Raw genomic sequence first — 27,599 nt, forward strand, 5'->3', positions numbered from 1 at the left:
TTGTGTGTGTGCGTGGGTGTGTTCCAAAACGCCCAGTAACCATTAAGTGTCCTCTTCTCAGTGGCAACTCGAGCTGGAATGTCCCCGAAGGCAGACAGACAGACTTCATCAGTTTCTCACCACCTGTTCACGCTCCCCTAACCTAAACTATCCTGAACACACTGTTTAACCCTTATTAATCAGGCATGTAGGTGGAGAGCACAGCAACGACCTTAAGGAGTAACTGCGGGGTCGATGGAGTGTCAAACATCTCCACACACACAAAGGACTTGACAGGTTGCTGTCCAGCTTCATCAGCTCGATACCAGATGAATGCTTTGCTCACAGGTATTTGACTTGAAAGGTGAGAATCACTCCAGGATGTTATGAGTTTGTCATTTCTCAGTTTTGGGTTTGCTTTGCTCTGATTTTCAGTGCTTTTGGTGAATATTTTTCTCATTTTTTGTCTTGCTGTGAATGTTCCTCTCAGCATCCTTGGTGGTTCACCGTTTCTGGAAATAAGGACTCTAATGAACATACAAGAGCTTCAGACTTTTTGATGCCTTTAATCTGTATTCTCTCTGATGGCCAGAAGTGGTTTACCTCAAAGTCTGATTATAAAATACAGGGTCAGAAAATATCCCACCTTCTTATTTGATTTTTAAAAATCTGACTTATAATTATCCCATCAAGCATGCCAACAATGTTAGTTTTCTAAATCACGAAACATTTTCAGTTTATATGCGTGGATGCTTTGGTGGTACGTAATCACTGTTTATATCCTCCCCACCCCCAACAACATAGACAGAAATGATACAAACTACAGGAAAGAGATCAGCCGTCTGACCACACGGTGCTGAAATAACAAAGTCCTTAAATGTGGGCAAGACCAAAGAAGAAGAACTCTCCCCCCTCTCCTCCACCAGGGCATGTACATCAGCAAGGACTTCTCCTGGACAAGAAAGGCAGCATCTTTTCTACTTCCCCCCAAACTGTAGAAGGCAACAGCCCCCCGACCCATCATGTGCTCCGTCTACAGAGTCATCACCATGTGATACAGCAGGAACTGCACCGGCAACAACCGCAAAACACTTGCAACACAGAGTGAGGACAGCAGGAAAGATCATCCGCTTCTCTGTCCGCTGCCTTCCTGACAGCGACAACAAACTCCTCGCCCGCAAAGCTCCAAGCATCGTGTGCGTCTTGGTCTTGGATCCTCCTAGCTGCTCTACCAGACTTATGAACAGCATCACTCACCAGGCTGTCAGGAAGAACTCTCTCCCCTCTCCTCCACCTCTCCCCCCTGCAACCCACAACTCCAGATTTTAAACTGCCACCACCCATCATGGAGCAGTACTCTCTCTCTCTCTCTCTCTCTCTCTCTCTCTCTCTCTCTCTCTCTCTCTCTCTCTCTCTCTCTCTCTCTCTCTCTCTCTCTCTCTCTCTCTCTCTCTCTCTCTCTCTCTCTCTCTCTCTCTCTCTCTCTCTCTCTCTCTCTCTCTCTGTCCCCCCTCCTAATAAGAACCAGACACTTACATTAATGTCACTTTATAATTTATACTGTCCTCCCCTTATCAGCAACACACATGCATCAGTCACTTTAAAAACAAAGGACTTTAAATATGCAGTTAAGAACCTTCCCTTCACTAAGTTAAGGGCTTTATATTTAATTCAACTCCATGCACACGTGTTGTTGTTTTTGTTGTTGTTTTGAAGGCATATATTTTCTTAATTTTGCACAGTCTTCTTCTTATACTAGTCTAGTCTGTGATCACAAGCAGACTTCTACACAGTCAAGTGTGAGGACTCTTTAGTCAGGACAAATACATTAAACAAATGTTTTTTTTTATGGTGGTGTGATTAATATCAGAACTTGAACATTGATCAATCAGCTTAAGATGTTCATGCCCTTTTTCTCATTTGACTTATTTCCATTCTTCCCTCTAATAGCAGAATAAAGAGCATGTTGTCCAATGGATCCGCCTGAAAAAGGAGACATGTTTTATGGGAATTGTGATTGCATAATGTTTAGTTTTCTTTGGCGACAGTCCCCCCAAGTTCTCATCTGAACATGGGACATAAAAGTGTTTGTGCTTTGAAAAGAAACGCCTTGGTGTAAATGCCTGATATCATGAATTTGCAGTAAGCTTGTTTTGAACCGCTCTGTTTTGTGCTGACACAGTTTGTCTTTTTATGGGACTATCAGGGCTGTCAGCGTCTTGAGGGATGTGTCCCAAAGGACTGACAGAACTCTGTGACTCATGGCAGTGTGCAGACGCAGAGACGGAGACAAAGTTTCTCACAAGCATTGTTTCGAGGTCCAGGACAGTGTCTTCTTGAGCCTTAACACATTAAAGTCTATATACTCTCTGCCTCCAATCAATCCCTCATTAAAATCAAATGCAGCTTTTTGATAGTTTACAGAGATGTACATTGGCATTCATATTTGAAGTAAGTCCCAGCCTTGATAACTGTCAGAGTATGATAATAATTATACATTTTGATTTGTGCTGCTGGAGGTGCAGCCCCTAATGTTCATGATGCTAATCCAATGTGCTCAAATTCTTTTTACTGAAAAAGAAAGCTCGATAAGACTACTCCTACTACTGTTCTAGTAGAAGAACAGTATAGCTAAACCTAGAAACGTATTTTAAAAAAATACACTATCTGAAAGATTACCTTGCTGATTTTATGCCAAAACTGAAGGAAAGTAGTGCCAGTGATTCGTAACGTCACAGAAATCGTCAGTATGTTGCAAAGTCCACCAAAAGCTTTCATTGTGTTTGCTTTGATACTTATTACAGCTCACAGAGATTGTACATTTGTGAATTTTTTCAGCAGTAAGTTTATAAAATAAGGCGGTGCTCAACATTTGATTTAATCATCTGAAAACTTTTTTCTCGTTAATATGATATTGGACATTTTATTGTCCTCCTGGGAAATTGAAAAGTGCTGCGAACGTTCAACTGATCTGAGTTTTTAGGCTCATTAAAACGGCTTTCATCAAAGTTGGTAACCTAACTCTTTGGCCACACAGAGGAGGTTAATAAAAGAAGGAGAGAGTGAAAGAGAGAGCGTATAGACATCACTGTTCTTCTATTATGGACGTAACAAAAGACTACAGTCAGGCAATATTATCCTCACAATTTGTGTTTGGGTGAGTGACAAGCAATAAAGCTCAGTGCGAGTTTGGAGGCTGCAGTGTTGAAGTGCTCGACCCTCTGATAGACTTTTGTCTGGTCCGGAGACATGGCTGCCAATTTGTTCCACCTCACAGGACCAACTATTAGCTCTCCTGGGATGAACTGAGCGCATTGTTTATTCAGAACATTGCACTGTAAAAAAGAAAAAAAATACCATCTGCAACCGTCACTTCAATTAATTGAGGTCAAATACCAGATTTTTGCTGAGCACAACTTAAAACCAACAAAGAACTGTAATATATTTTTTTAAACATGAACTTTTCTACTTTATTTTGTGCATTCTGTATTTAAGATATACAATATTTATTCATTCTAAAGAGTCATTTTTCCCTTCTGTGTCGTTTCTTCCATCCAGTGTCAAACGACAGGGGCTCCTCTTTCCGGATGTTGTCTGGAAAGGCCTCCGTTATGGGTCATCCGGAACAGTACTTCATTATCGATGCTTTAATTGGAGCCTTGTTTTTCCTGTGAGGCGTTTGGAAACATTGGGGTTAAAGGCAAATTCCTGAGCAGCATCAACGTCCATGCACCAGTGCGGCCGGTCACAGGGGCCAATAACAGAAGCAGCTCCCCTGCAGATACACACAAAGACATGTACAATTATATACTGTGCAGAGGTGCATAAAGAGAGTGTTCCTACTGTAGCTACACACCTTCACAGACACTTACACTTCATTTACAGATTTTGCACTGAAGAGTAGGCTACAGCTCTTTTTTCTGCTGTATTAAAGCTCCTATGAGGACTTTTAACTAGTTAGAAAACAGACTGGAAAGAATATTATGCCCAGTTAAAGCTGCCAAAGCAAAGGTAATTTCTATTTACAGTTTCTTTTTAATATCTGAAACTCCTTACACTGAGAAGGTGTTAGACAAAGTGATTAAAAGCATGCAGCCCTTTTCAAATTGTCCATGGAAAAGATTCTAACTTAATGATACATTTCACTGTTAAAGACAGTATACAAGGAGATGGCACATTAACACAGAAGTGGAACATTTATGATTCAACTTCTGCACAAAAATCACACATCACATTTAAAAACAACAGGCATTGGACCTAAGTCCCCCCCCCCCCCCCCCCCCCCCCCCCCACACACACACACACGTTAAGTGAACTAAACTGATGTCACCTTCCTGTATTTATGGGTCCTGCAAATGTCAAAAAGTCACTTCTGCCCCTTTTGTATCCACCATGGGAGTTTGCAGGTGCAATTGAAGCTTTGGCTTCACAGCAGTCGCTAAATTAGATCATTTACGAGCCTGTGGCTCCAATGTGGACATGTCAGAGTGAGAGAGCGGAGTGTCAGAGGCACTGAGGCACTGAGCAATTGAAAAAATAACTTTCTCTCCTCCACACACTTCAGTGCGCGCCACTCAAAGAGTGAGAAAGGAGAGAGGAGGTAACACACACCTGCATGTTTATGACACGCAGACAAAGATTGTGTGATTTTCGCGGCAGGGGGCGCAGCAGAGGTTGTTTCTGATTCACTGTGTCAGTTTCCAGGTTTTGTCATTCCGTGTCTTCGTGCGTAAAGGCAGAAGCGCGGGGATCATGAGGACCCGGGTCTGGAGTTTGTACCGCGCCAGGACTTGATTCATAACCCTGGATACGGATATGCTTTGTTTCATGGCTTAGTACTTAGTCTCTGGAGGTAAACCCTGCATTTCTACCTGGATTAATGTCCCGACTATTAGGATACAGGTCTGCGCTTGGAAATGGATCTGTAAACGCGACAGTGTTGGATACACAGTGGAGTTGCTAAAACGTTACCATACCAGCATAAGTTACCTGCAGGTACATACGTCTGATAATGTGTGTTAATGTGCTGTAAAAAGTAACGATGGGTAAACACTGAAGTAATTCAGCATTTACGCAGTGTCCAGGACTTTGTGACCACCCTGTCTGCCTCAATGAACTTTATATCGACACGGTGCAAAGCAATGCTGAGTTATAAGGTCTGGGGGTGAGAGGTGAAAGTCTCTCCTCACTGGACCTCAGACCTGCTGTCTAATGGGGGTAGCAGTTTTCAGCAGGGGGGCTCCCTCATTAGGAGCCACAGGTCAGAGAGGTCAACTTACATGGTCAAGTGGGTAGAAGTGGTTTACTTGATCCCTGAGTCAGACTGTTGAGGGACTGTAAGACATGGTGTTCACATGTGTGGGATATTTATGGCGCAAAGGCACAACTGTCAGCATTGTACTGACTAATTGTATTACTTTGAATTCATGTTTTTATTCTTCAGGTAAATTGTGCTTATATTTCAGGTTTGCAGTGTCTGCTCTGAATCCATACAGACAGCCTTTGTGTTTACAATTTCAGTACCACTCAGTTGTACACTAATGTTAACTTGTCTTGTTCCACTCAGGTATCAACCTTTAGGAATCCAGGAGCTATGCAGGGATCCTGTGTCTGGATGCTCAGGTACAGTAGGTGTGGAAACAGAATAACGGCTGTGATTCTTTAACTCGCCAATGTGTGAATCAATATGACTTATTTGTTTTTTATGCAATAGTAAAATTTGTAAAAGCGCTATATAAGCTCAAGTCCGTTTTCCATCACATTTGCCATCAGAGACGGTCAGTTTGTAAAACATGTTCCAGTGACATTTCAAGTCGAGGGACTACTGAAACACTTTGAATACATCCAATCACTGAGCTCATTTGGAAACAGACAGCAAGAATTACACAATGTTGTTTGTAAAACAAACAAACATTGGTATAGGAAGCAGCGGTCGGCTCGATTGTTAATAAAATCATCTGTATCAATCACAATCAGTGTCCTCTTAATTAAAATACAGCTAATTAGATAAGATACATAATATAATAATACATAACATTTTAAGATACAGCTAATTTTCAGTCTATCAATTTAGCATTTTTGTCTTATAAAATTCTTTTGCCTATGCCCTTTATGTTTTTGGTTTTAAGCGGAAAAGGTATCACTGGAAACAACTTCTTTTTCTCCATGTAGAGTTTCTCTTCTTCTGCTGTTACTTTGGCCAGACACGCTGCACAGCCAACACAGCACAGACCACCAGTTCGAGGTGAGTACACGCTGATTAGCAGCTGGTGCTACTGTGTGTGTCCTAACACGTGTGATCCGTTTGAAAGTAACATACACGGGATGGCGAGCCCCACTTGAAAGGAATTGTTGTTATTTGTTTTATATAGCAGTTTAATTACATGTTTGGCACATGGTATTGGAGTGCTCTTCAAGTGGAGAATAGTGTGCATGATCATGTCTCTCAAACGCCACTCTTAGTTTTAGGCTTTTATTCTTGCCTCCTGTGTCCCAGCGAGTGTAAACAGAGAGAGTTTTCTCAGGGGGAACCTGACCTGAGTGCTAATCTGTTAATTTGAGAGCATGAGTGAATTGTCGTGAAACAGGGAGGGCTTATGTCAGCTGTCAGCCAATCACCCTTTGACCTGCGGAGCCACAAAGCCTACTTGGAAGAAAGAAACTTGTGGATGCACCTGATGAGACCACTGACACTCTCATGTCAGGTTAGAGGAGGTTGATCTGAGTCAGCTGCATGTGTTTCCATCAGGGGTCCAGCTGTGTGACCTACAGCTGACCCGGGAGATGACTGTGGTGTTGAGTTACAAAGGCTGAAGCAGGGGAGAAAATGGGGGCTGGGGGGGGGTTGAGATCTCTCTGAATAGCTGCATGGGCTGATTGACAAGAGAGGAACTTCCTGCCAACTCTCCCCGCTGTTTCTGTATTCTCTTTCCGTCCACTAAAAGTCAAAGGCAGCTGAGCTTTTACTACAGCCATGTGTTTGCCCAGAGAGGTTGCTTGAATGGAGACAAAGTACTCCTTAAAGAGCAGGGTTTCCAGGGGGCTCCACAGATAAAGCCGACTTGGCACAGCTCTTCTCCTGGCGGGTTCCTCAAAAAGAGAGTGCTGCGATCATTGCTAATACAGCATTGGCAAAGTTGCAAGAGTCAACAAGGAGAAATGCAGGTAGCCAATAGACGACAGGCCACTAAAAGACACCCACTGATCAGGCAAATCAGCTCTTTATAGCCTCAAACAGAGTTCTGCTTCATGGACAGAGGTGGGAGGCAGAGGGGCACGTCAGTGATGTTGATGAGATGAGGTCACTGGATTGAGTCTTATAAAAAATAATAATCTGGGATCAAGTCTCCTTAAGGTAGGGTTTTCACCTGTTCTAGGCATTCACTTTACATGGCACTATTCTGCATCTGTTCTGTCTGCAGTGTTGCTAATCACGTTTGTTTTATCACCATACAGGCACCTCAAAGCGCAGACACCCAGCAGGAGCTCAGGGCAGAGCATGGAGAGATCCAGGGCTCCTGGGGAACCTGGGGGCCCTGGTCAACGTGCTCTCGGACCTGTGGAAGAGGGGTTCAGGAGCAGAAGAGACCCTGCCTGCCTGTTTACACTCCATCCAGAAGAGCTGGTGTTCCCCCGCAGCAGCAGCCTGGCCTTGTCATTTCAGCCCTGCGGCCCACAGTCCCTCTGCACCGCCACACAGGCAGGTCTAACGTCAGCAGGCAGGAAGAGGCGAGGGAGCGCACACAGACCCGACCTGGTGGACACAGGTACTGTATTATCTTGGGAAAGGAGTTAGATGGGTTTTGTCAAATTGAGCTGTTGATACCCTGAACATTTTCAGGGCTGTTAAAAAGGAGTGACAGAAGGATAAATTGGTTAAAGGCAGTACTGTGACATATCCCTTATCATAAAATACAGAAAAATCAAAGGCAGGTGTTTCCAGACAAGTCACAGAGGATCAATACTATATTGAATGAGTTTGGACAGTCTATGGTTTGGACCTGTTGTAGCCTTTACCAGCTCTTGATCCCAAACCAAGAGCTACTGCATGCACATTTAGTGGTGCAGCATGACAGGTGGGTGCTTTGTAGGTTTGCCAGGAGGTTTAAGAGCCACCTCAGCTTCACATATTTGCTTGTGTTTTTTGGTTGATGGAAACTCTGTTTGACACAGCATTTTCAGAAAGGCGACAGACATAGTTTATAAAATAGTTTAAAAAAAAGTTAATAAAACCATGGGAGTTTGGAGCTATGTTTTGGCTCCCCCAGCACCATCAACATTAAATTAAATGATAACAGACACAAGGACAGTATATAACAATAATGGTGGCTATTTTTGTCAGACGCACGTTAGATTATCCAATAACTTGTTGACATCTGCAAAAAAAAGTCCACAAGTGTTTGAATGGTTGGCATCATTATTTGTGCCATTTGAGAGTTATGACTTCAGTATACAAGAGGAACTATTGGTAGAAATCTTAATGGCCATGGTTCTCAATGGTTAAACTGTTTTCTTTCTCTTTGGCGAGGTCCACAAGTTCAAAACGCCGTCTGCTGCATGCTGAGAAGCCTTTCCACCCTTCACTGGCTTGTCTTTTATAGATGGAGTCAAAAGCTGAGCTTCTGCTTGGCAGCTTTGTGACCTCCTTCCTGATATGTCTAGCTTTGAACAAATAGCACTGACAGTGGAGTAAGGGGGGGGGGGGGTTGAGTTGGAATCTACAGAGCCAAATATCAACAAAGGCTCCCAGAAAAAAGGGGATCTGGACGCTTCTCAAAAGTTTGAACTGGATGAAGGGCCATGAAAGAATAATTTAGCTCAATTAAACTTCATAGAAAAGATTCTGATCCAAATATTCTGGATGACCTGTTTTGTACACTGTGGTTGGTTTTTAGAAGGTGGATTATTTCTAAAGTAAAACAGACAAACTCCAAGCTAGTCTTTCTCTCAGGATGTGTAGTTGTAGACAGAGAGATGATATTAATATTTGTGTCTCCAGGAGGGTTTCTGACATTGTCCCGGGGAGGTACGGCTATGGCAGAGCTCCTTATGCTATTCCACTGCAGACAGATACAGGCCAGAGCTCTGCTTCACCTCACCGTCACAGACAGAGACGCACTGCTGCACCTGAGGGCAACCACTACACTTCGAGGGGCCATGAGGGGCAAAGGTCAAACAACCTAGACCCCTCCAACAACCTCCATCCCTACAGCAGACCCCACTTGCAGCCAAGGCAGAGGCAGCAAAATAGTAACCAAGTCTGGGCCCCTCTCTACCAGCCTGGTTCTGCCAACCAGGCTGAGACTCAGCAGGAGTCAGGCAGCCAAACGTCTGGACCCCAGCAGCACCAGGAGAGACCTTACAATCCCCTGCCTGCTTCCTTCTGCACAGGGGAGCACACACGCTACAAGATCTGCGAAAACAATGTAAGCAAATCTCAATTTTCCTACTATAATATCATGTTAGTCATGTAATAACATAATTAAGTAACAGCTCAAATTGTGTAATTATTTTTATTCTTTGCAATGCGCTGGCACTGTTCTTTAAAGAGCTGGAAAAACAAGAAACAGCTACAGTTCTATACGTTCAAAGTTTATCAAGATTTTCAACACCAAGAAGAAACTTTTCCATACCACGTGTTTTAATATGATAAAATACAACTTATAAGTACAAACGCTTTAAAGATAAAACACCTTAGATCTTCAGTTACTTTCTTAACACGAAAGCAGCCACGAGCAAAAGAGACAAAGAGCAGTGGTGGGCTGTTCAAATGTACTGGTCTGTTCAAACTGATTAAGTGTGTTAGAAGTTATTTCTGCCTCCAATTGTAAGCTGACAAAGTCTCTCTGTTAACAAACTTGCGTATATGCTGCTAGCAGGTACATCCTACAAATTCCTTTCCACTTGGCTACATCTATTAGGCTTGAAAGAAGACTTCAACTTGACTTATACATGTTCGACATATACATTTGTTCAGTTTGAGAGTCATGTTTCCTTTTCAGCTCACAACAGACTCTTGTCTCCAATCCAAATATAATTCTGCTGCTGTGAGGTCTCGTGTATTAGAGCTTCACAAACCTAAAAGAAGAATTGCTCTCAGATGGTTGACACAGTTCAAAGATATAGCCACGAAATGATCAAGATGAATGAGTCCATGAAAATACGTACTAACAGCATCATAGCACTTGCTAAAAAGCATTTTCATCCTTCTAGTTTCAAAGCCGTTTGCAAGAATTTGCTTTCAATTTCAGTAATTAAATACAAGAATCAACCAATTGTGGATGCCGAGGACATCTACATCTCCTGCTGAGGGTATCCAAACAGACTTTTACTGATATAAAACTTTTCTGGAGTGATAACCACGATGCATTCATGTTAAAGCTGATGTTATTATGTACTAGAATGCACTATTACACGTTTTGCTTTATTTCTGAGGTCAACCAATAACGTCATATTAGATACTAACACTTCATATTCTCCACTGGTAACCCAAGTCGAAAACCCACAACAATAAATGTAGTATCTGAGGAACACGTTGGAGTTGAACTTAAACTGTTGCTGCTCAACTAAGCAAAGGTTCTGTAATCCATCCTTTGCATTAAAGGATTGCAGCTGTGGCTCAGTGGTACAGTCATCGTCTCGCAACTGGAAGGTTGAGGGTTTGATCCTCAGCTGCTGACACTTAACCTCAAATTGCTCCTGCTGCTGGATGTGTTCTGTCGGTGTGACGTGCAGTGTAAAAGCACTCTGAGAAGTCAGAAGTGGACTATACTATACTATACTATATTCTATACAAGCTCAAGCCCATTTAATGTACCATTAAACTACATTTAAACAGTGTTGGTTCTTGTATATGATATCGAGAGTGTGATGACACAGATATTCAAGCAAAGTAAAGCAGACCAGGGTATTGTTTAGACAGTGGAGATATGGAGATGTCAGGGAGGTTGAGTTAGTTGGGTGCCTCAATAAATACCTGAAGCCTGAAATAAAGGCACATGGGTAGAACAGAGAGGGTCGACTGCAGCAGTCAATAACCTGATATAGAGTTTAAAAATGAGGAAATGTATTTTCTGCTGTAAAAAACAAACAAACAAGTGACATGCTGGTCTCTGTATCTGGAACATGAATGCATGTGTGTGAATGTTAATGTGTGTGTGTGTTGGTCCATCTGCAGGCCTGTCATCCATCCAGCAGACACATCCGAGCTGTTCAGTGTTCTTCATACAACAACCAGCCTTTCATGGGCAGACTGTACGAGTGGGAACCTTTTAACGAGGGTATGTTGTATATAAGCATCTCTTTATTTACAGTGCGTTCATATATCAATGTTTAGAACATATACAGAATAAACAGTTTTAGTTTGAGACCAAGAAGGATCTTTTGCTGTTGACAGGTCAACAGACATTTCCAGATATTGTTCACCTTTATTAGGCTAGACAGAATATCTTTGAACTAGCAACAAATTCTAACACAAGCATGCTAACTATAGAAAAAAAAAACCTTCTATTGAGTCCTTTTGCTGGCCGTCCGTCTGTTTTGACTCAAAATGTGTCATGTTGAGATGTTGGAGATACTCCAAATGTTTTAAGTGCTTCAGTCAAACTTAAGGTCACTTTCATTTCAAATGTAAAGCTGTCAGTTACACCTTCAGCTGCCTGATGTGTACGCACTAAGGCGTGTTGTGACGTAAGCGCTGCAGTATTTCACCTTTCTTTTTACTGATGTATGTTCATTCTCACAGATTCTGTGACCGCGCTCACCTGAAGTATCCAGGCAACAGTCAAAACACCTCCTGAAATGTAATTTCTCTATGAACACTAATGGAAGTAACAGCCTCCAGTTTAATATCCTGTCAAACAGATGTCGTCTCTGTGCCGCAGCCTCGACTGACGCGCTATGCAGACGTTCAGATTTAATAACCTCAGCTACATGACGGAGGTTAAATCGGGTTTATGTAACATCTATCTTGCTTAAACATGCATCACTTTAAGTAATACCTTTCTTTTAGGCTCATCGTGTATCTTAATAATAAAGAACCTGAATGAAAAGTTTAGAGGAGGAATCAGAATCCCTGGTAATCTCTCTCTGCTGATTTTAAACCACCACATGAAGAAAAGAGGATCTTATATCAAAGTCAAGTTAATTAATTAATTGTGACATGCTAATAGACAGAGCACAACTGATATGGGATTTGTGAGATAAGTACTAACTAATTTTTTTAGAGGACAAATTTAAACACTGGCCTATATGGTGACTGACATGGTTGGTATTTTGAAGTGAACCCCCCCCCCCAAAAAAAAAAAAAAAAAAAAAAACGAAACATATGACTCAGGGTGTATTCACACCTCACTTGTTTGGTTCGCTTGAAACACTGCTTTAATGTATCAAAGATACAACGTAAGTGCAGACTGCAGTCTGATCAGCTGTTCTGCATCTACTAAAGACATTGCAGAGAGTTTTATATACTATTCGGTTAAGGTTCTTAAATCTTAAATTTGGTGGTTTCAATGATCAATAGTATTAAAAATAACTGAAACAAGTGCTTCCAAAAACATTTTTAACTAAAAGCTGCTGCCAACAGATGAGAGAGATCTCTGTGTAAATGTATGAGCAATGATAAAATGATTTCTGAAATACTAAAGCAGTAAATCATCTGTAAAAACAAGATCTTGTAAAACAATGCTGACGTATCTGTGACAAGCAAAAAGAGAGTGGTTGAATATGATGCACATTTTTAAGTAGTACTGTAGATGTTGATCGGACCTTTGTGCACTTCTGTTGATAGTGTTGCTTTTACACTTTGTTTTATCAGTGTGCACTGTCTTATATTTTATCCCAGTGTCTGGTTTATCAAAACGTCTTCAATCTTCTTTCAGTTTCTGAGGCTCAGCATTGTGAACTGAACTGCCGGGCCATAGGGTTCAGATTCTACGTGCAACTGTCAGACAGGGTGATCGATGGGACGCCATGCAGGAAGAATGACACCTCTCTCTGTGTGGCGGGAAAGTGTGTGGTAGGTAGACCGCTCTTTACACCGTCTGTATTATAAAAGAAAATCCTCCAGTCGAAGATTTAGTCTTACTAAGACATACTGAAATGTTTCTGTCTGCCACGACAGGCTTCCTCAAGGCTGTTAGTTTATGAAAAATGTATTAGTTTGATTCATTTTGGGATTAGACCGACCATCAACCCTTTGATCGCTTCCTGTGTAGGAACTGCTGTTAAAGCTGGTCAAGACACCACATCCAAACACAACTTTAAAATACTGAAGTGGGTTCCTAAAAAAGATAAACATTTACAAATCATAAATAAAAGATACATAAGAAGTTATATAAAACAATCAATTTGTGCGAAACCAATAGTGGATAAAAAAAAAAGGAATTTTACACAAAAAAAGGCACAAATAGTTTGATCAAACCTTAATTATGAGTTTTTGATTCATGTTTTCCTTGCATCTTGGTAAACCATGGCTGTTCCCTTCAATAATCCAACCTGAAGGTTCATATCAAGCTCAAAACTATGAGAGTAAATATAGTTATTGAAGTTACACATCATAGACACTACATGTTTAAAAAAACTGGACATTTACATCTACTTTAGAAACAGAACTTAAACGGTAGCTCTGCTGCAGTGACATGACCAGCAGAGGGCAGCAAAACTTCAGTGAGACTGCCCTTCAATATCAGGGAGTGAAAAGGAGGTCAGGGTGACCTTCATTTCACTCACAGGAGATCTGGGATCTCAATAGAGGAAATATTTGCACTTCTGACCCCGTATTTGATACACATGATGAAAACACACCTGTGAGCCCTGAGCAAGAGAGAGAGAGAGAGAGAGAGAGAGAGAGAGAGGGAGAGAGTCGCTGTGTGGGCCTGCTTATAGCTGTCTGTGTATTCTCCAGCAGAATTCAGTCTGAAATTCTTTTGTTTCTGGTTTAGCTGAAAGGAATATATTGGAGAAAGAGTTGATTTCCAGCTGGTCATGGTGACCTTGCTTTGTTAGCCCTGTGTGCTTCCCATGGACTCTAATCAAGAGAAAGTATTTCTAACATCAAGATTTGATGAAGATATCAAGATAGAGTAGTTTGGATTCAAAGTCATCATCAGCCCTTCAGGGAGAAGATCGTTTCCTCCTTCCATTTAGATTTTCTCAGCTGGTCCAGTCATTTAAGAATGAGCTCCCCTCGAGCTGCAAGCCAAAAGATAATGCAAAAACATCTGGATTATTACATTTAATTCAGAACCCCTCTTGTCACTGAAGTGAAGCATTTTCGTGTGAACTATTTTGGAAAACCGTTGTATTTGTTCCTGCACAGTGAAGCTGTCCCCTTCAGGGTGAAGTGCACACAGCAGATACAAACATATGGAATAATCACTCTGCATAATGTTTTTAGCAAGATACGTCATTGCAGGGATATCGATATAAAAAGAACCGTAACAGTTGGCCTGGCACAGTGAGTGAGCAGCACAGCTATTCATCAGCGGCAGTAGCAGCAGCACAGAGCAGGAAGGAGCCGCAGGGAGGAACGAGGAGTTGGCAGCTCCAACAGGTTGTTTGAATTGTTGGTCATCTTTGGTGCCTGTTTGGATCAGCAGACAGTCAGCTGGTGTGACACACTCTGCTTGACTCTACATGATACCTCATAACTTGTCAAAATACACTTAAATGGGATGGATAAAAAAAAACCCAACAACAACATTTTTGAGTTTAACAAATTCTAAATCAATCAATCAATAACATGAGATCCAACATTTATCTCTATCACTTTTAGTTGATTTAAAGGGACCATCTTCAGTATCTAACCATTTGATGCATTGTGTCAGAGTTTAGCTGTCAGATCATATCTTCAGTACCTTCATAAGGTTTGTATCCTGAAATATCCAAATATCTCTTTGGACATTACCGTCAGGCACTTTTGATTATTAAAAAGTACCACTAATACTAAACGTATCATCCTCAGAAAATGACACATATTGACTTTGTGTTTCATAGAGAAATATACTGCCACCTGTTGGACAGAATGCTGTATATTTCCCAGATTATTCAAAGATGATCAAAATGTGTGGATCCATGTTTTTGGTTCCTGCAGTTTCACCATCTGGAAAAAGTACCCAATGTAAAAAAACCCATTTAGTTTAGGACCATATACCTCCAGATGAAAACAAATTCTCAATCAGCCTGTACCGTAGGCTCCACTCATTTGTAGATTTTAATAAGCTATAAGTGATATATCATCTTCTAAACATCAACATGCTGGATGTTACAGACTGCTAGCTATAAATCTGTAATGCGTTATTAATACTGACTACTGTAGAAACGTTTAATCTAAAGAGTCCTACCTATGTTGGAGATATCTCTTAACAAAAAAACATAAAACACTTGTGTTTGATTGGCAGACAGATGCTACCTTTTCTAAAAATGTTTATATTTAACAGCTTTGATTACCTTCTAGTTTCATTCTGAGTTACATTGTGTCACACTCTGACATTTTATCGCTCCGAGAAAAGCTTGTAACTGGCTGAAGTGTAAGCTGGGGCTTCAGAGAGCATGTTTCGTGTGAAATAAGGATGTGTTTTTGATGTGGCTCTGAGAGCGTCCAGCTGTGACCAGGAGCTGACCAGCTGCTGGGCTCAGTGGATTGAAGCACTGCAGCAAAGCAGAGTCTACATTTAGTCTTTTGCTGTTATTGGATCTCCAGTATAAGAATTGCGTCATCAAGTGTTTTGCTTTTCTTAAAGGGTGTGAAGTGTGAGTGAACACTTTTGCCATATTTTCTGTGAAATTTATGCTCACAAAATGAATATCAGATTGTATTTCACAACATGTTTCACACATTCGTTACATAACAGTGAGTGTGTCTCTTTCAGATGTTCTCTACGATAGGACCACATGTTATGGAAACCAGACTCTTTAATCCTTGTCTGACCGTATGAACAACAATGACAGACGTGGATGGATATTAAACGGTCACGTAAAAGTCATGAGGTTTCTCTCTTTGTGTGGTTGTTTCCTTCAAAAGAAATATGTTGTCTCTGCTTGAACTGTTTTTGTTGGCCACTATCCAAACCAGGAGCAACAACAAGGTCTGAAGTGCAATAAACCAAATACTCGTGCTTTAAAGTCCAAACTAACCAAATCCAAACACAGCTCCACCATAAAGATCAGGATATATGTCACGCAAACATCCTGCAAACTGATGAAGGGTCTTGAAGGCACTAAGTAGCTAACATACAAGCTATACTATATTATAGTAATAATATGCTATATTATGCCACCATATTATGCCAAAATATAACAACCTTTTTTTTAAATTATTCATACAGAGGAGAACATTGCACAGATTCCTGGGAGCCAAAAAACATATTAATAATGCTTTCAAGGAACACTACAGGAAATTGAAAATCATTATGGTGAGATGTTGTCCTTTGCACAACTTGAGTTCCACCTTTTTTTTGAGGTTATAATTTCAACTTGGTTTGAATGAAATGCTTGCCTTAGTATACAAATACTCTACTCTATAGATGTGTACCTTTATAAAACAAAATATCTAGTAATGTTTTTCTACTTTATTAGTGACTTTAAATTTAAGAGAGAGAGAGAGAGAGAGAGAGAGAGAGAGAGAGAGAGAGAGAGAGAGAGAGAGAGAGAAATTAGAGAGGAAAGGACAAATGCCCTGAGTTAAGTTTGAATCCAGAGTGTAGCAGTCCTTTAAGACTCCTTTGACTTTGCAGAAGTGTCTGGAGATCATTTTAGTTTTGGCTTTCATGGAGCAGTAAAACATTTTAAGATTCTTAATCATAATAATGACACGATTACTCAGAACATTTGGACTGTACATTTATTGGTTTTAGAGGGAAATGTAGCCTTTAGCTTACGGTACAAACCAAACTGCAGAGTTTGAGTGCTGTGTGGTCCCCTGTCACCTCTCGCACTGCATGAATAACAACCCAGCTCTGCCCACTTCACCTTTGTCCCCAAGTGTCACTGCGGGAGTCCTTCTCCTGTTTCTGTATCTGACACAGTCACACCCTCAAACTGGCCTGCTAAAGAGACCCAAGTCTCGATCAGGTTTTACAACCAAAATTAACGAGGCAAATCAAGTTCTTTCAAGGTTGTTCCCTGCAGTTTTGGACTCAAGTGGTTCTTCAGTCTTTGTCTGAAGGAGCACTGGTGTGATTCCATCCTTACTCTTTCTGCCTGGATTGTAGCCCAGCCTTAATTGTCTGCGGTATTGGCAGCTCAATGCTTGTCTTTCACTGTGGTATGGAGTGAGGGTTTGATAATGAATGCAACCAGTTTGAGCAGCCTATAATGAAGGTTTCAATGGGGTTTTTTTTTCTATTAAAGCGTCTGGTATCGAACAAGAACATGGTTATTGTCAGGTTTTTATTACATGGTTGTGAATGGAAGCATGTCAATGATTTATTCATCTTTTTTATATTTGAATGCTTTGTCTTTATTCAGTCTACATCCTGATTTGAAGAGGCTGCAGGCAAGCTAGTCGCTCAGTGTTCAGGAGCCTCAGCTCTCTTTGTGTCTGCAGCTGTAGCCCAGTTTCTCTTCATGATTTGTCCTGCCTGTGATGGCTGCAGGGAGCAGCTTCAAAACTACTGAGCTGCTTTCTCTTTTCACACAAGCACTCCTGCATGTGTTGGGGCCAACAGAGTCAGACAAAGAGCTATTTCTTCAGAGAGTTATTTGTCACAGGATATTCTAATTGTTGGACAGTTTTATTACAATGTCCTCATTGAATTCATACCCTTAACCCTAGAAGTGACTCTCTCTCTCTATGATCGGTGGTCTTTCAGGATCATTGGTAAACTAATAAGAGGAACAGTCTTCAGCCTTGCTAGCAACTCTGTGAAACAACCCAGGTACCAAGGTTGCAGCATGTTGATAAATCTTGGGTATATTGCTTGCCACTATCTGACTGTGGTATGTTAGCACTAAACAGTTATTAAGAATATCACAACATTTTCTGTCCAATTAGAAAATGTCTGTCATCTTTGAAGAAACTGTCGACTCTTTAAATGAAGTCTATGTAGCCAGCTTGATCTCTTTCATTGATTGGGGGGACTACTTCGTTAGAGCCAGAAATGACCATATTCTGATAAATCATTTACATTTTCTCTCCTGGTTGACCGATCAGCAAGGCAGCAACATGTCAATGCCAGACAAGAATGCTAATAATATACTCCCCAATTCATATTTCACTGTAAATGGGACCATAATCCACAAGAATAACACACTGTGTAGAATGTAATCATCAATTGGCTCCCTCTAATTTTGTAAATGTTTTTATATATATTACCTTATAAACCAAGGGAGAAGTAGTTACAATTTCTGGTAGACCTTAAATCTGACTTCTTTTTGCCTCCAGTGGAGTTGCCCCCTGCTGGCCATCAGCAAGAATGAATGTTTTTACAAAATTTTGCGTTGGCTTCAATTATAATAAACAAGTGGCTTCATTTCATCGGCATCTTGTAACACTTGTTAATATGTCTCGGCTCAAAATCAATAACTAATGAATGGAAGAGACAAGTAGTTACAGTTCTACAAGGTGCACACATTTATTATGCATACCATCACAGACATATGTAAAGAATTTAATGAGGTTTTTGATTCTTCCTCAAAAACCCACAGTACCAGGGCCAGACTATAAGATGACATGGTATGTCATCATTTCTTGTGTTTTAACTCAATGCAATGTCATTTTAAAGACATTATATGAATATGAATGACCATGATTTTTGTTGATTTATGTTGAATGTGTTGGATCTTCTGAGATGACCATTTATGATCATTTATTCCAAGTGCTAAACCTTTCTCAGTTCACATGTTGAAAGCTGGCTCTGAGGCACTGAAAACCCCTTGAATGTGCAGCCACTCATTTCAGACGAACAGTGAAAGAAAGATCCCTTTATGGTGGGACTTCCATTCAGCTGAGACTTCCCTCTCTTCAGACTGAGGAAGGGCATTTGAGAAGGGTGTGTTTATTTTTAAAGGGCGATCACTGACCACACACTTTTCTGCAGGCATTAGTGGGCCCATCTGAGGGTAAAAAGCTACCTGCACTATCTTAGACCAAGCAGTGGATTTGCAGTATTTCCTCCTGCTTTAAAGGGATACTTCACCCATTTTCATGAAGCTGTGTATCATTAGAAACATGGTAGTAGTGTTGAATGGTCGTGAATCCAGCCCTCATTTTGCCCTGAGACGAGAAAAATATGTTTTTCTTTGCCTGGAAGTTTTCTTCATGTGATGCAATATGACGCTTTTTGCATCACATGAAGAAAACTTTCAAGCAAAGAAAAACACATTTTTCTCGTCTCAGGGCAAAATGAGGGTTGGATTCACGACCATTCAACACTACTACCATGTTTACACAGCTTCATGTAAATGGGTGAAGTATCCCTTTAAGTAAGATCGCTCATAAACCAAAAACTGAAATGAGCCTGAATGTTTTAAACCTGACTCTGTTTGCGTTTATTTTTATTGATGAACAGTGAAACATTAAACTGACATATTTCCGTGTGTTTGTGGACGTATCCTTATCTTTAGTAGAGAAGTCCGATAAAATAAGACTACATCAGACATAGTGCAGTCTCCAAGTCTCCTCCAGTCTTCCTCCCTATCTGGCACATTTCCCAGCACCCTGAGTTCCGCTCTGGCTTGGACTCATCAGACTCAACATCCCAGGCCCCTCCTCACCTCACCTCTCTTCTCTTCTCTGACAGCTGCATCTGTTTAATGCATTCCCTGCTGTGGTGGACATGCAGACTTGTTAAAAAGGGGATGAGTGCTCTGATATACTGCCTGCTTGGTGAAGACTGGTGGAGATACCTCAATCACATCTATGACAAGCCAAGCTCCAACTGTATGCTCAGAGGGGGTTCTGCACCATTACCCTCTGCAGATGGTTATGGATTCATGTCAGCGCAGCCTGCCTTCAGGGATTGGACAGATAGAACAACAGTTATGATAGGTTTATGGGTGTAGTTCTTGTTATATCAGCCAAAGCATCTTAAACATATACTGCCTTCATTTCTGGATGTATGTTTTTGTTGGCCATGCTATCAACATCGCTCTACAGATGACAGGTGTCTATTAATTTAATTTGACACATCTCTACATCTATCACATGGATTTACATGAACGTTTATTTTATATATATATATATATATATATATATATATATATATATATATATATATATATATATATATATATATATATATATACTGTATATATATACTGTATATATATATATTTATTTATGACAAGTCCAGGTATTCAGAGGATGTATCTGGAAAAGTTTATCTCTTGATATTTGTTGTAGCTCCTCTCTAAAGTTAACATCTGTGGCATCTTGGAATGGATTGCCATGTAATTTAAAACAGACGTTCATGTTTTACTAGAGATAAATTAGAAATACTTTGTTTGTTGCCTTTCCACTCCCAACAACATTTTAATGCCATTTTGACCTACTTGTATGTGCCAGCGATTCTTTTCGAGAGTAAGAATTGCAGGTGTAAAGAAAACATAAAAAATTACAAGAAAAAAAAATACATTTGTAATGATGACTTTATTCCAAGATCAGATTATGTTCTCCTAGTGTCGCTCCTCAGAAAGTCAAAGGACACGTTTAGCAACCGCAGCCCCATTGCTAGCACAGATTCGTTCTGTAATGGTGCATGTAAGGGCACTTGTATAAATATGAGAATTCCAGTTGGAAGACAGTTGAGACAGACGGTGCGTGGGAAGTGAAGATGTGAAGGAGATGACAGATTGATGGCTTAGTTTGGCCTAAACTTCCTTTTCTTGATGGGCCTTGCTGTCCCACCTTCTCACGCTCATTGGCCCGCATCGACTTTGCTCTGTGTGATCATTGAACAAGACCGACACTTTCTTTGCACGGCCATGTGTCTGCTTGGCTCTGTCATAGCTCATCAAGTCTTTCTCCTAAAGAGAGGTTTGAATGTTTAACAATCGAGTGGAGCTGCCTTTCAAGCTGTTAAAAAGATGTCTTCATCCATCTACATTGTGTGTGCTTTCAACACTTTCGTGTGATACCTTCAATATTTATCACATTTTCTTTTCTTTCACAATCAGGTCAGCTAAGCGCCTAACTGTGGATAACACATATTTTTAATTAAATCAAAATGGATGTGTTGATCCCCCCTCCAGTGTGTGTGTGTGTGCATGAGGACAATAACTAGTTCAACATATTGGCCAATTATTGTTCCTATCGACCTTTTGTTTTTTGTAAAGATGTTTATGCTGTGTGTGGCTTTTTGGGCTTTGGTGTATTTATTTTTTAATTTTATTAGATTTAGATGTTTACACTCTGGTTAACATGCAACACACACAGGTCGAAATATACAAACAGGTTCCTTTGGACATGCAGTGACAGAGAGACGTCAGGAGCTGCCTCTGGCAGGCGCTCTGGTGCTGGTTGCGGGGGAGGGGGGCTTGCTCAAGGGCAACCTGGCAGGAAGTTGTCTGGCACCTCTCCAGCTACCAGACAAATTTCCACACTTGTTCCTCACTGGGACTCGAACTGGCGACCCTCCGGTTCCTAACCCAAGTTCCTATACGGACTGAGCTGCTTCCGGCCAGGCCCTTGGAGCCAGCCTCAAGCGGACCCTCAATGAGCTGCAGGATTTTGCACATTGGATCAATTTTTACACACTGGAAGTTTGTTTCTTGGTATTTGGTTATGTATTGTATCATGATTAACTTTGGATTCCCTCCCTTACCTGCTGTAATCATTATGTGTCCTTACAAACACATGTTCAACAGAAGTGTTTGATATGTGGACTGATGTTGTCTGTATCGATAGACAGCTTTTGAGATAGTCTTATTAAGATGGTTTTGTGACAGCTGATGCACTGTGTGTGCTGAATCTCATAGCACAACAGGTTGAGCTCTGCAGTGTACGCAGTTGTAAGGGCAGAGAACATTGAATTTGGTCTCTGAGGCAGATTTATGAGGGTATACTAAAAGGAAACAGGGTTATATTTTTAGCCCTCAGTGGTCAGACAGGTCTTCCTCAGACGGAAGGCTGTTGACAGTGATCGGCTGCTATCTGGGTGGCTGTCAATGAAGAGGCAGTTGAACACATTTTATAGCTCATCGGTTTGTTTGGAATTTCAGAGATCTGCTCTCTCAATGTGTGGTCAGCACTCACTGGGTGCTGGGAATTCACGGTCACTTGAGAATAAGATAAGAGTCGATGTGTGAGTGGAGGATCATCCATTTGTGTTTACGATTACAGGTGTATGAGAATTATACACACGACTATATAGCTGTTTTTCATTAATTAGCAGTTCCTATTTTTGCATGTGCATTTCTTAGATGGCGTGCATGTGTTTGTGTGCGTGCGTTTGTGTGTGTGTGCATGCACGTGTGTTTGTAAGTCTGTTATTCAGAGTGAGTGTGCCGGAGGTTCCCGTTGCTCAGGGTCAAACTTCTTTGACGGACTCTTATCTGATGTCATCCAACAGCTTAATTAGCCTCCATTGTCCTGGGGTAGCGGTATAAACACAGTAATAAAGAAATGACACTAAACCAGTCTGCTCTGTTTGATCGTTACCTTGTCACACTTTCGTGCCTCATAAAAGGCGCTTCTTGTCGTGGCCAAGGATTTTAAATGTCCTATCGTACCCTTCCTAAAATGACCCCATTTAAAGAGCAAAGACACTGAAACAGACAGAAGACCAATACAGTTTCCAAGATATCAATTTTAACTAGAGATGCACTGGTTGCAAATTCTTTGGCCAATTCATGTTTCTGTTGGGTTTTTTTTTCAGAGTGACACTATGAATATTTTTAGAGAGTAAACATGTCTGTCACTGGCTGTGAAGAGGAAGTCACTGTTAGCTGCATGTTCATGCCTTCTCTGCTTGTTAAAGGCTTGATGCAGGTAGAAAAGTATTTGATGACAGATTGGGACTTCATAATGTAGTTAAAGTGAAGGTGATATGGATGGACTGTTAAATGAAACTTTGCTTAAACTGCGTGTTCAGTTGCAGCATCCGATCTGTGGAGGATCAACATTAAGATGCAGCTTTTATAAACTTTTCTTTTCTACTTTTTCGATATGTTTTTATTTGTATGTTGTATACACACCTCGGGACAACAGATGGATATAAGTGGTCTCACCTGGTGCAATACATGTACTGTAGAGTTGTTCAGTTTGAAATAAACCAGTTATGGTAACCAGTGATCAGTAAAAAGAAAAAAGAGCAGAAATGAAAGTGCGGGAAAAAGATAAAGTAATGCACTTTGGTAGAAAACAAGTGATGTAAGAGAATTTGAGAAAAACCTCTTTCAATGAATGCAGCTCAATTTGGTATGACGAATCCTACTTTGTGCAGGGACGGGGTTTGAGGCTAGTATGTTTGATTTATGTGCCACGGATAAACATCTGTGTGTTTTTATTGCTTTTCAACCAGTATAGGTAGAGATGGAGAACTAATCACTGATATCAGCTGCTGTAGTATTTGACTGAAATGACACATGGCATGAGAACTCTGCTGTACAGCAGAATTATATTATACAACATTTACGTGATCCACAGTCAGCTGTTTTTCTGATAAGAGACATAAAGAAACAGTAGCTTCTCTCAGCCACACCTATAGCCCCTCCCTACCACATCCCCTCTCGACCTGCTTTATTCATTAACCCTCCCTCCTACACTCCACTTTTTAGTCAAATACATTGCTCAAAGGAAACAATTATGGGACCTACATGCCTGGCCTTGCTTACTGATATATACCCCAGATGCACAAAAATATGTGTGTTTTCTCTTCTTCCTTTCTGATTTTTACTGCTCCAGATTACAGAAATACATGGCAGAGTCATCAGAAGAGGTTGATCAAATGAATGAAGATCATTGAATATAAATAAAAAATATTCTTTCTTTTGTTATTATGGATTTTGCAGTCCAGAAATTTGAACGTCACTCTTGGCTGACACTGGATTTTTTTTCAAAGCATTATGATAAAAAGATAAACATGTTGACATTTTACTATAGCTTTGACTTGTGTTTCCGACAGAACATTTTCAGGCGGTATCAGAGGCGTGTCCATAATTGATATTGGTATTGGAACAACTCTGTATGTCTGCATCTACCTGTTGTCTTCTCCCTCAGTTTGAGCATGCATGACACATGATGTAATGCTGACACAGAGCTAAATGACAGAGGTATAACAGCTGTCAGGTAGCGTGTTTCCCACTGAGGCAACACCTGCTGAAAATGTAAGCAGTCATGGTTCTGCTAATGAGCTACAGATATAAACATCCTCTAAAGTAGTCCCAGGACAGACTGAAAGCCTAACAGAGAATTAGCACAAGAGCTGATTGCAGCTTTTGCAAAGAGCGTGGGTCTGGCACTAAGAGTGTGCAGTAATATTGAGCCCTCCCGCTGTAGATCGTGACTCTGACGTGTGCTCAGGAATCAGATGCCTGGAGTCAAGGTTGCTTCAGTGCTGACCTTGTTGTTGACTGAAACACAGAGTCTGAGGTGTACTGCAGAGTCAGTCTGGCCCCGTCCGACCTCTCGGTGCGATGATTCCATAATGAGGTCTGTCCGGATCAGAGGCGGAGCTGTAGGTTCATTGTGACAGATGAGCTGCTGAATGAAGCCTCCTACAGGTCTGCAGCTGGGCTGGCTGCAGGATTGTTATCACATACTACACATGCTGCTTCGAGGTGTGTGTGAGAGATGAAGGAAAACACTTGGCTGCTGAAGTGAGCCATTCACAATTTCAGTGTGCTACTATTTTCATAAAAAACTGTAGCAGAATTAAATGGGCCAGACTGGATTTGTGTGTGTGTGTGTGTGTGTGTGTGTGTGTGTGTGTGTGTGTGTGTGTGTGTAAGCTGACACTGTTCCAACATAAGCAAAGCCAGTTGCAGCTGTGGAGATGTGTGTTTCTTGCTACTCTTGGGTGCACTTGTTGCCTCTGCTTGCTCTGTGAAACCGCTTCACAGGTTAAAGTGGCAGGGCGTGAGTGATTCAATATAGTGCCAACATCCACATCATTACCAAGCAAATATTTGGCAATCTGTTCAGCTCGCTTTTTATGTGTGAGTGCACAAATAAATCTGAAGTCTTTGGTGGTTCATTTTAATGGCATAGATTCGTGTTGGCTGGTGTTTAAACATTTGCCAGTCTAATCTATTGGATCCTCTCATAAGGATTGTGGTAGAGTTAAACATTTCATCAGACTGCACCTGTATGAACCTTTTTGTGTGTTAGTTTAAAAATGGTTCACTTTTCAAATTGCTTACTGCTATTGTATCATGTCTTATTATATTTCTTTTCTTTTAATTATGATATAGGAACTACCACCTTTCCATTGGCAACTTGTTTTTATTAAATCAAGTGTTCCTGTTTGCCCACTGATTGCAATATAAACAGATTTTAAAGGTCTTCCATTTTTCTTTCCTAAACATGAAAGCAAAAAAAAATCCTGTAACTTTTTAATGGAAATACAATTTTGTGTTAATTATACACCCTGCTCACAAATTCAGTTTGAGCGTGTGTGTGTGTGCGGCTGTCACGTCAGTGTTTATGTTGCTTTGCACACAGCATGAAGCGAGTGGAGCGCCTGTGTTAGTCTTGGATCTGCACAGAATGGTGTGTATTTGAGAGCACTGACTGATCACCTGTCATGGCTGAGTAGGCTGAAACATTGACTCATTCCAGTCACCAGCTGGACGATCAGTTCACCTCCTGTCTAATGTTCTTAACTTTGCATGTCAAAGCTGTACTGGAGTTTACCTTGTTGAGATTTATTATGGGTGATAAGTCAACTCTATAAATGGTTTTGTAAAAGTTTATAGACATGCTTCATAGATGTTTTAGCCAGTTGGCATTCATGGGAACACAGTTGCCACATTCAATAATAGATATGACATATTTTATGTGGGCAACCATACTTACAGTGTATCCAGTATACGAGCATCACAAGACATGCGTGATGTTGATGCTTGATTCTAAATCTTGCAGTGAAGTTTGTTTTTTTTAGCAGTTTTGTCTTTACTATGTTATCATTTTGAAGATTTAGCCATTTGTCTCCTTCCTCTCCTTTGTGTGATTTGTCCCACCATGTGTGCCCTGCTGCTCAAACATCTGAGACTCAGCCTCTCAGTGTGCACAGCAGACGGAGCAGCGGCCTGTTGTGGTCTCTGTGTGCCACTTCAAAACAGGTACGCTTTCAATTAACTTATGTTACTTCCAGGCCTGAGCTTGCAAAAGTCTCTTTATGTTAAAAAAGTTCGGTCAGAATTTCTCCAGAGTTGTCTGTCTACATTGTTTCCTTAGAAAAAAAAAAGGTTGCGTTTCTCAGTGTGTCTTGCTGATTTTGGGTATAATTTTCTGGAAACAATGGTTGATCTTTTTGGCTCCAGCAGATTCCCTTTGATTTTAAGACTTGTGAATTGATCTCATTTTGTTTGAGCTATTGATCCTGAATCTTTTGAGTGAGCAGAAACAATGAAAATATATTGTACATATATTTTGCTACTTTCAAATATATATTTTCTAAGCTTCAGGATGGGCATATGATCTTAAAGCACTTCACACATCTTAATTCCTATTTGACGGAATATAAGAAGGCATGCCCACCTGCCAATTACTTCCATACTATTTAACCAGAGTGGTTTTGCTTACACATTCATTTTAGCCCTGTAACAATTCCCTCCCTCTCTTACTTTTTGTCTCATTGAAAATTTTCCCCCAAACTTCCTCTGTGACTTCCAATTCACTGTCAGCAGTAGCTACGACACTCCTCTCTTCCTCGCTTTCCCCTGCCTCTCTCTCCCTCCTATTCATTTTCTACCTCTAACTCTACCTCCTCTAAAAAGCCCCTTACCTCCCCCAGCTGCACCTCCCCCAGCTCAGTTTACAAGAGGAGCTTGTAGAGATCAGCCCCGTAGCAAGAGGTTTTTTTTTGGCATTCGCAGAGCGTCAGAGGCGAGGAAGAGGCTGACAGGGAGCAGCCACTGGACTTTGAGAGGAAGCCTGAGTGACTGGTCAGACATTTCTGTGGCCACATGAGAGAATGCTGTCAGGACTGGCTCTGCTGCTGCTCATCTGCCTCCACATGCGTGTGCAGGGGAAGCCGCGGTCACAGGTAGGACTGGCTGCACCTCTTTTGGGTCCTGGAGGAACCTGGGAGAGAGAGGGGATTCACATTGATGCTACGACTATAACTGTAAGGGTTTCACTGCACGATGCACTGCCCAGTGTTAGTTTATTTTGGACTCTGTGTCTTCAGAGTGTTTCAATGCATGATGAGATAAACAATGTGCATTAATTGAAGATGGTGATTACATTAGATCCTATTAAGACATATACATGGATAGATATAGATGCAAAAAAAGTCTACTCATTTCCATAAAGTTTAGTGTGCTCGCAGGCATCACAAAGAAGTGTCACACCATAACATTGACCATCATAATCCTGCGGTACATTTACTGAGTGGTAGTATTTACAGTATGGCTGTTTTTACTGGGGCTCTGCTTGGCCGCTGAGTGGTTTATTTTTCCACAGCACATTCACAGGGCACTTGTGGGATTAGATTTCCCTCCTAGTGGAAGCCTCGGTG

General features: G+C 41.0%; 1 protein-coding gene across 1 annotated transcript in view; it reads left to right on the forward strand.

Moving 5' to 3' along the window:
• The first annotated feature begins 4,713 nt into the window (after positions 1-4,713).
• thsd4 (thrombospondin type 1 domain containing 4) overlaps positions 4,714-27,599 on the forward strand; it is a 43,496-nt gene continuing 20,610 nt past the window's right edge. Inside the window, exons 1-7 of the mRNA XM_079339587.1 lie at positions 4,714-4,974; positions 5,546-5,601; positions 6,151-6,223; positions 7,435-7,745; positions 8,978-9,404; positions 11,156-11,258; positions 12,858-12,994. Of these exons, the coding sequence (XP_079195713.1) occupies positions 5,573-5,601; positions 6,151-6,223; positions 7,435-7,745; positions 8,978-9,404; positions 11,156-11,258; positions 12,858-12,994 (1,080 nt within the window). The 5' untranslated portion in view covers positions 4,714-4,974; positions 5,546-5,572. The remainder of the gene's footprint in view (positions 4,975-5,545; positions 5,602-6,150; positions 6,224-7,434; positions 7,746-8,977; positions 9,405-11,155; positions 11,259-12,857; positions 12,995-27,599) is intronic.

This window comes from Symphodus melops (assembly GCF_947650265.1).
Source record: "Symphodus melops genome assembly, chromosome: 3".
NCBI lineage: Eukaryota > Metazoa > Chordata > Actinopteri > Labriformes > Labridae > Symphodus > Symphodus melops.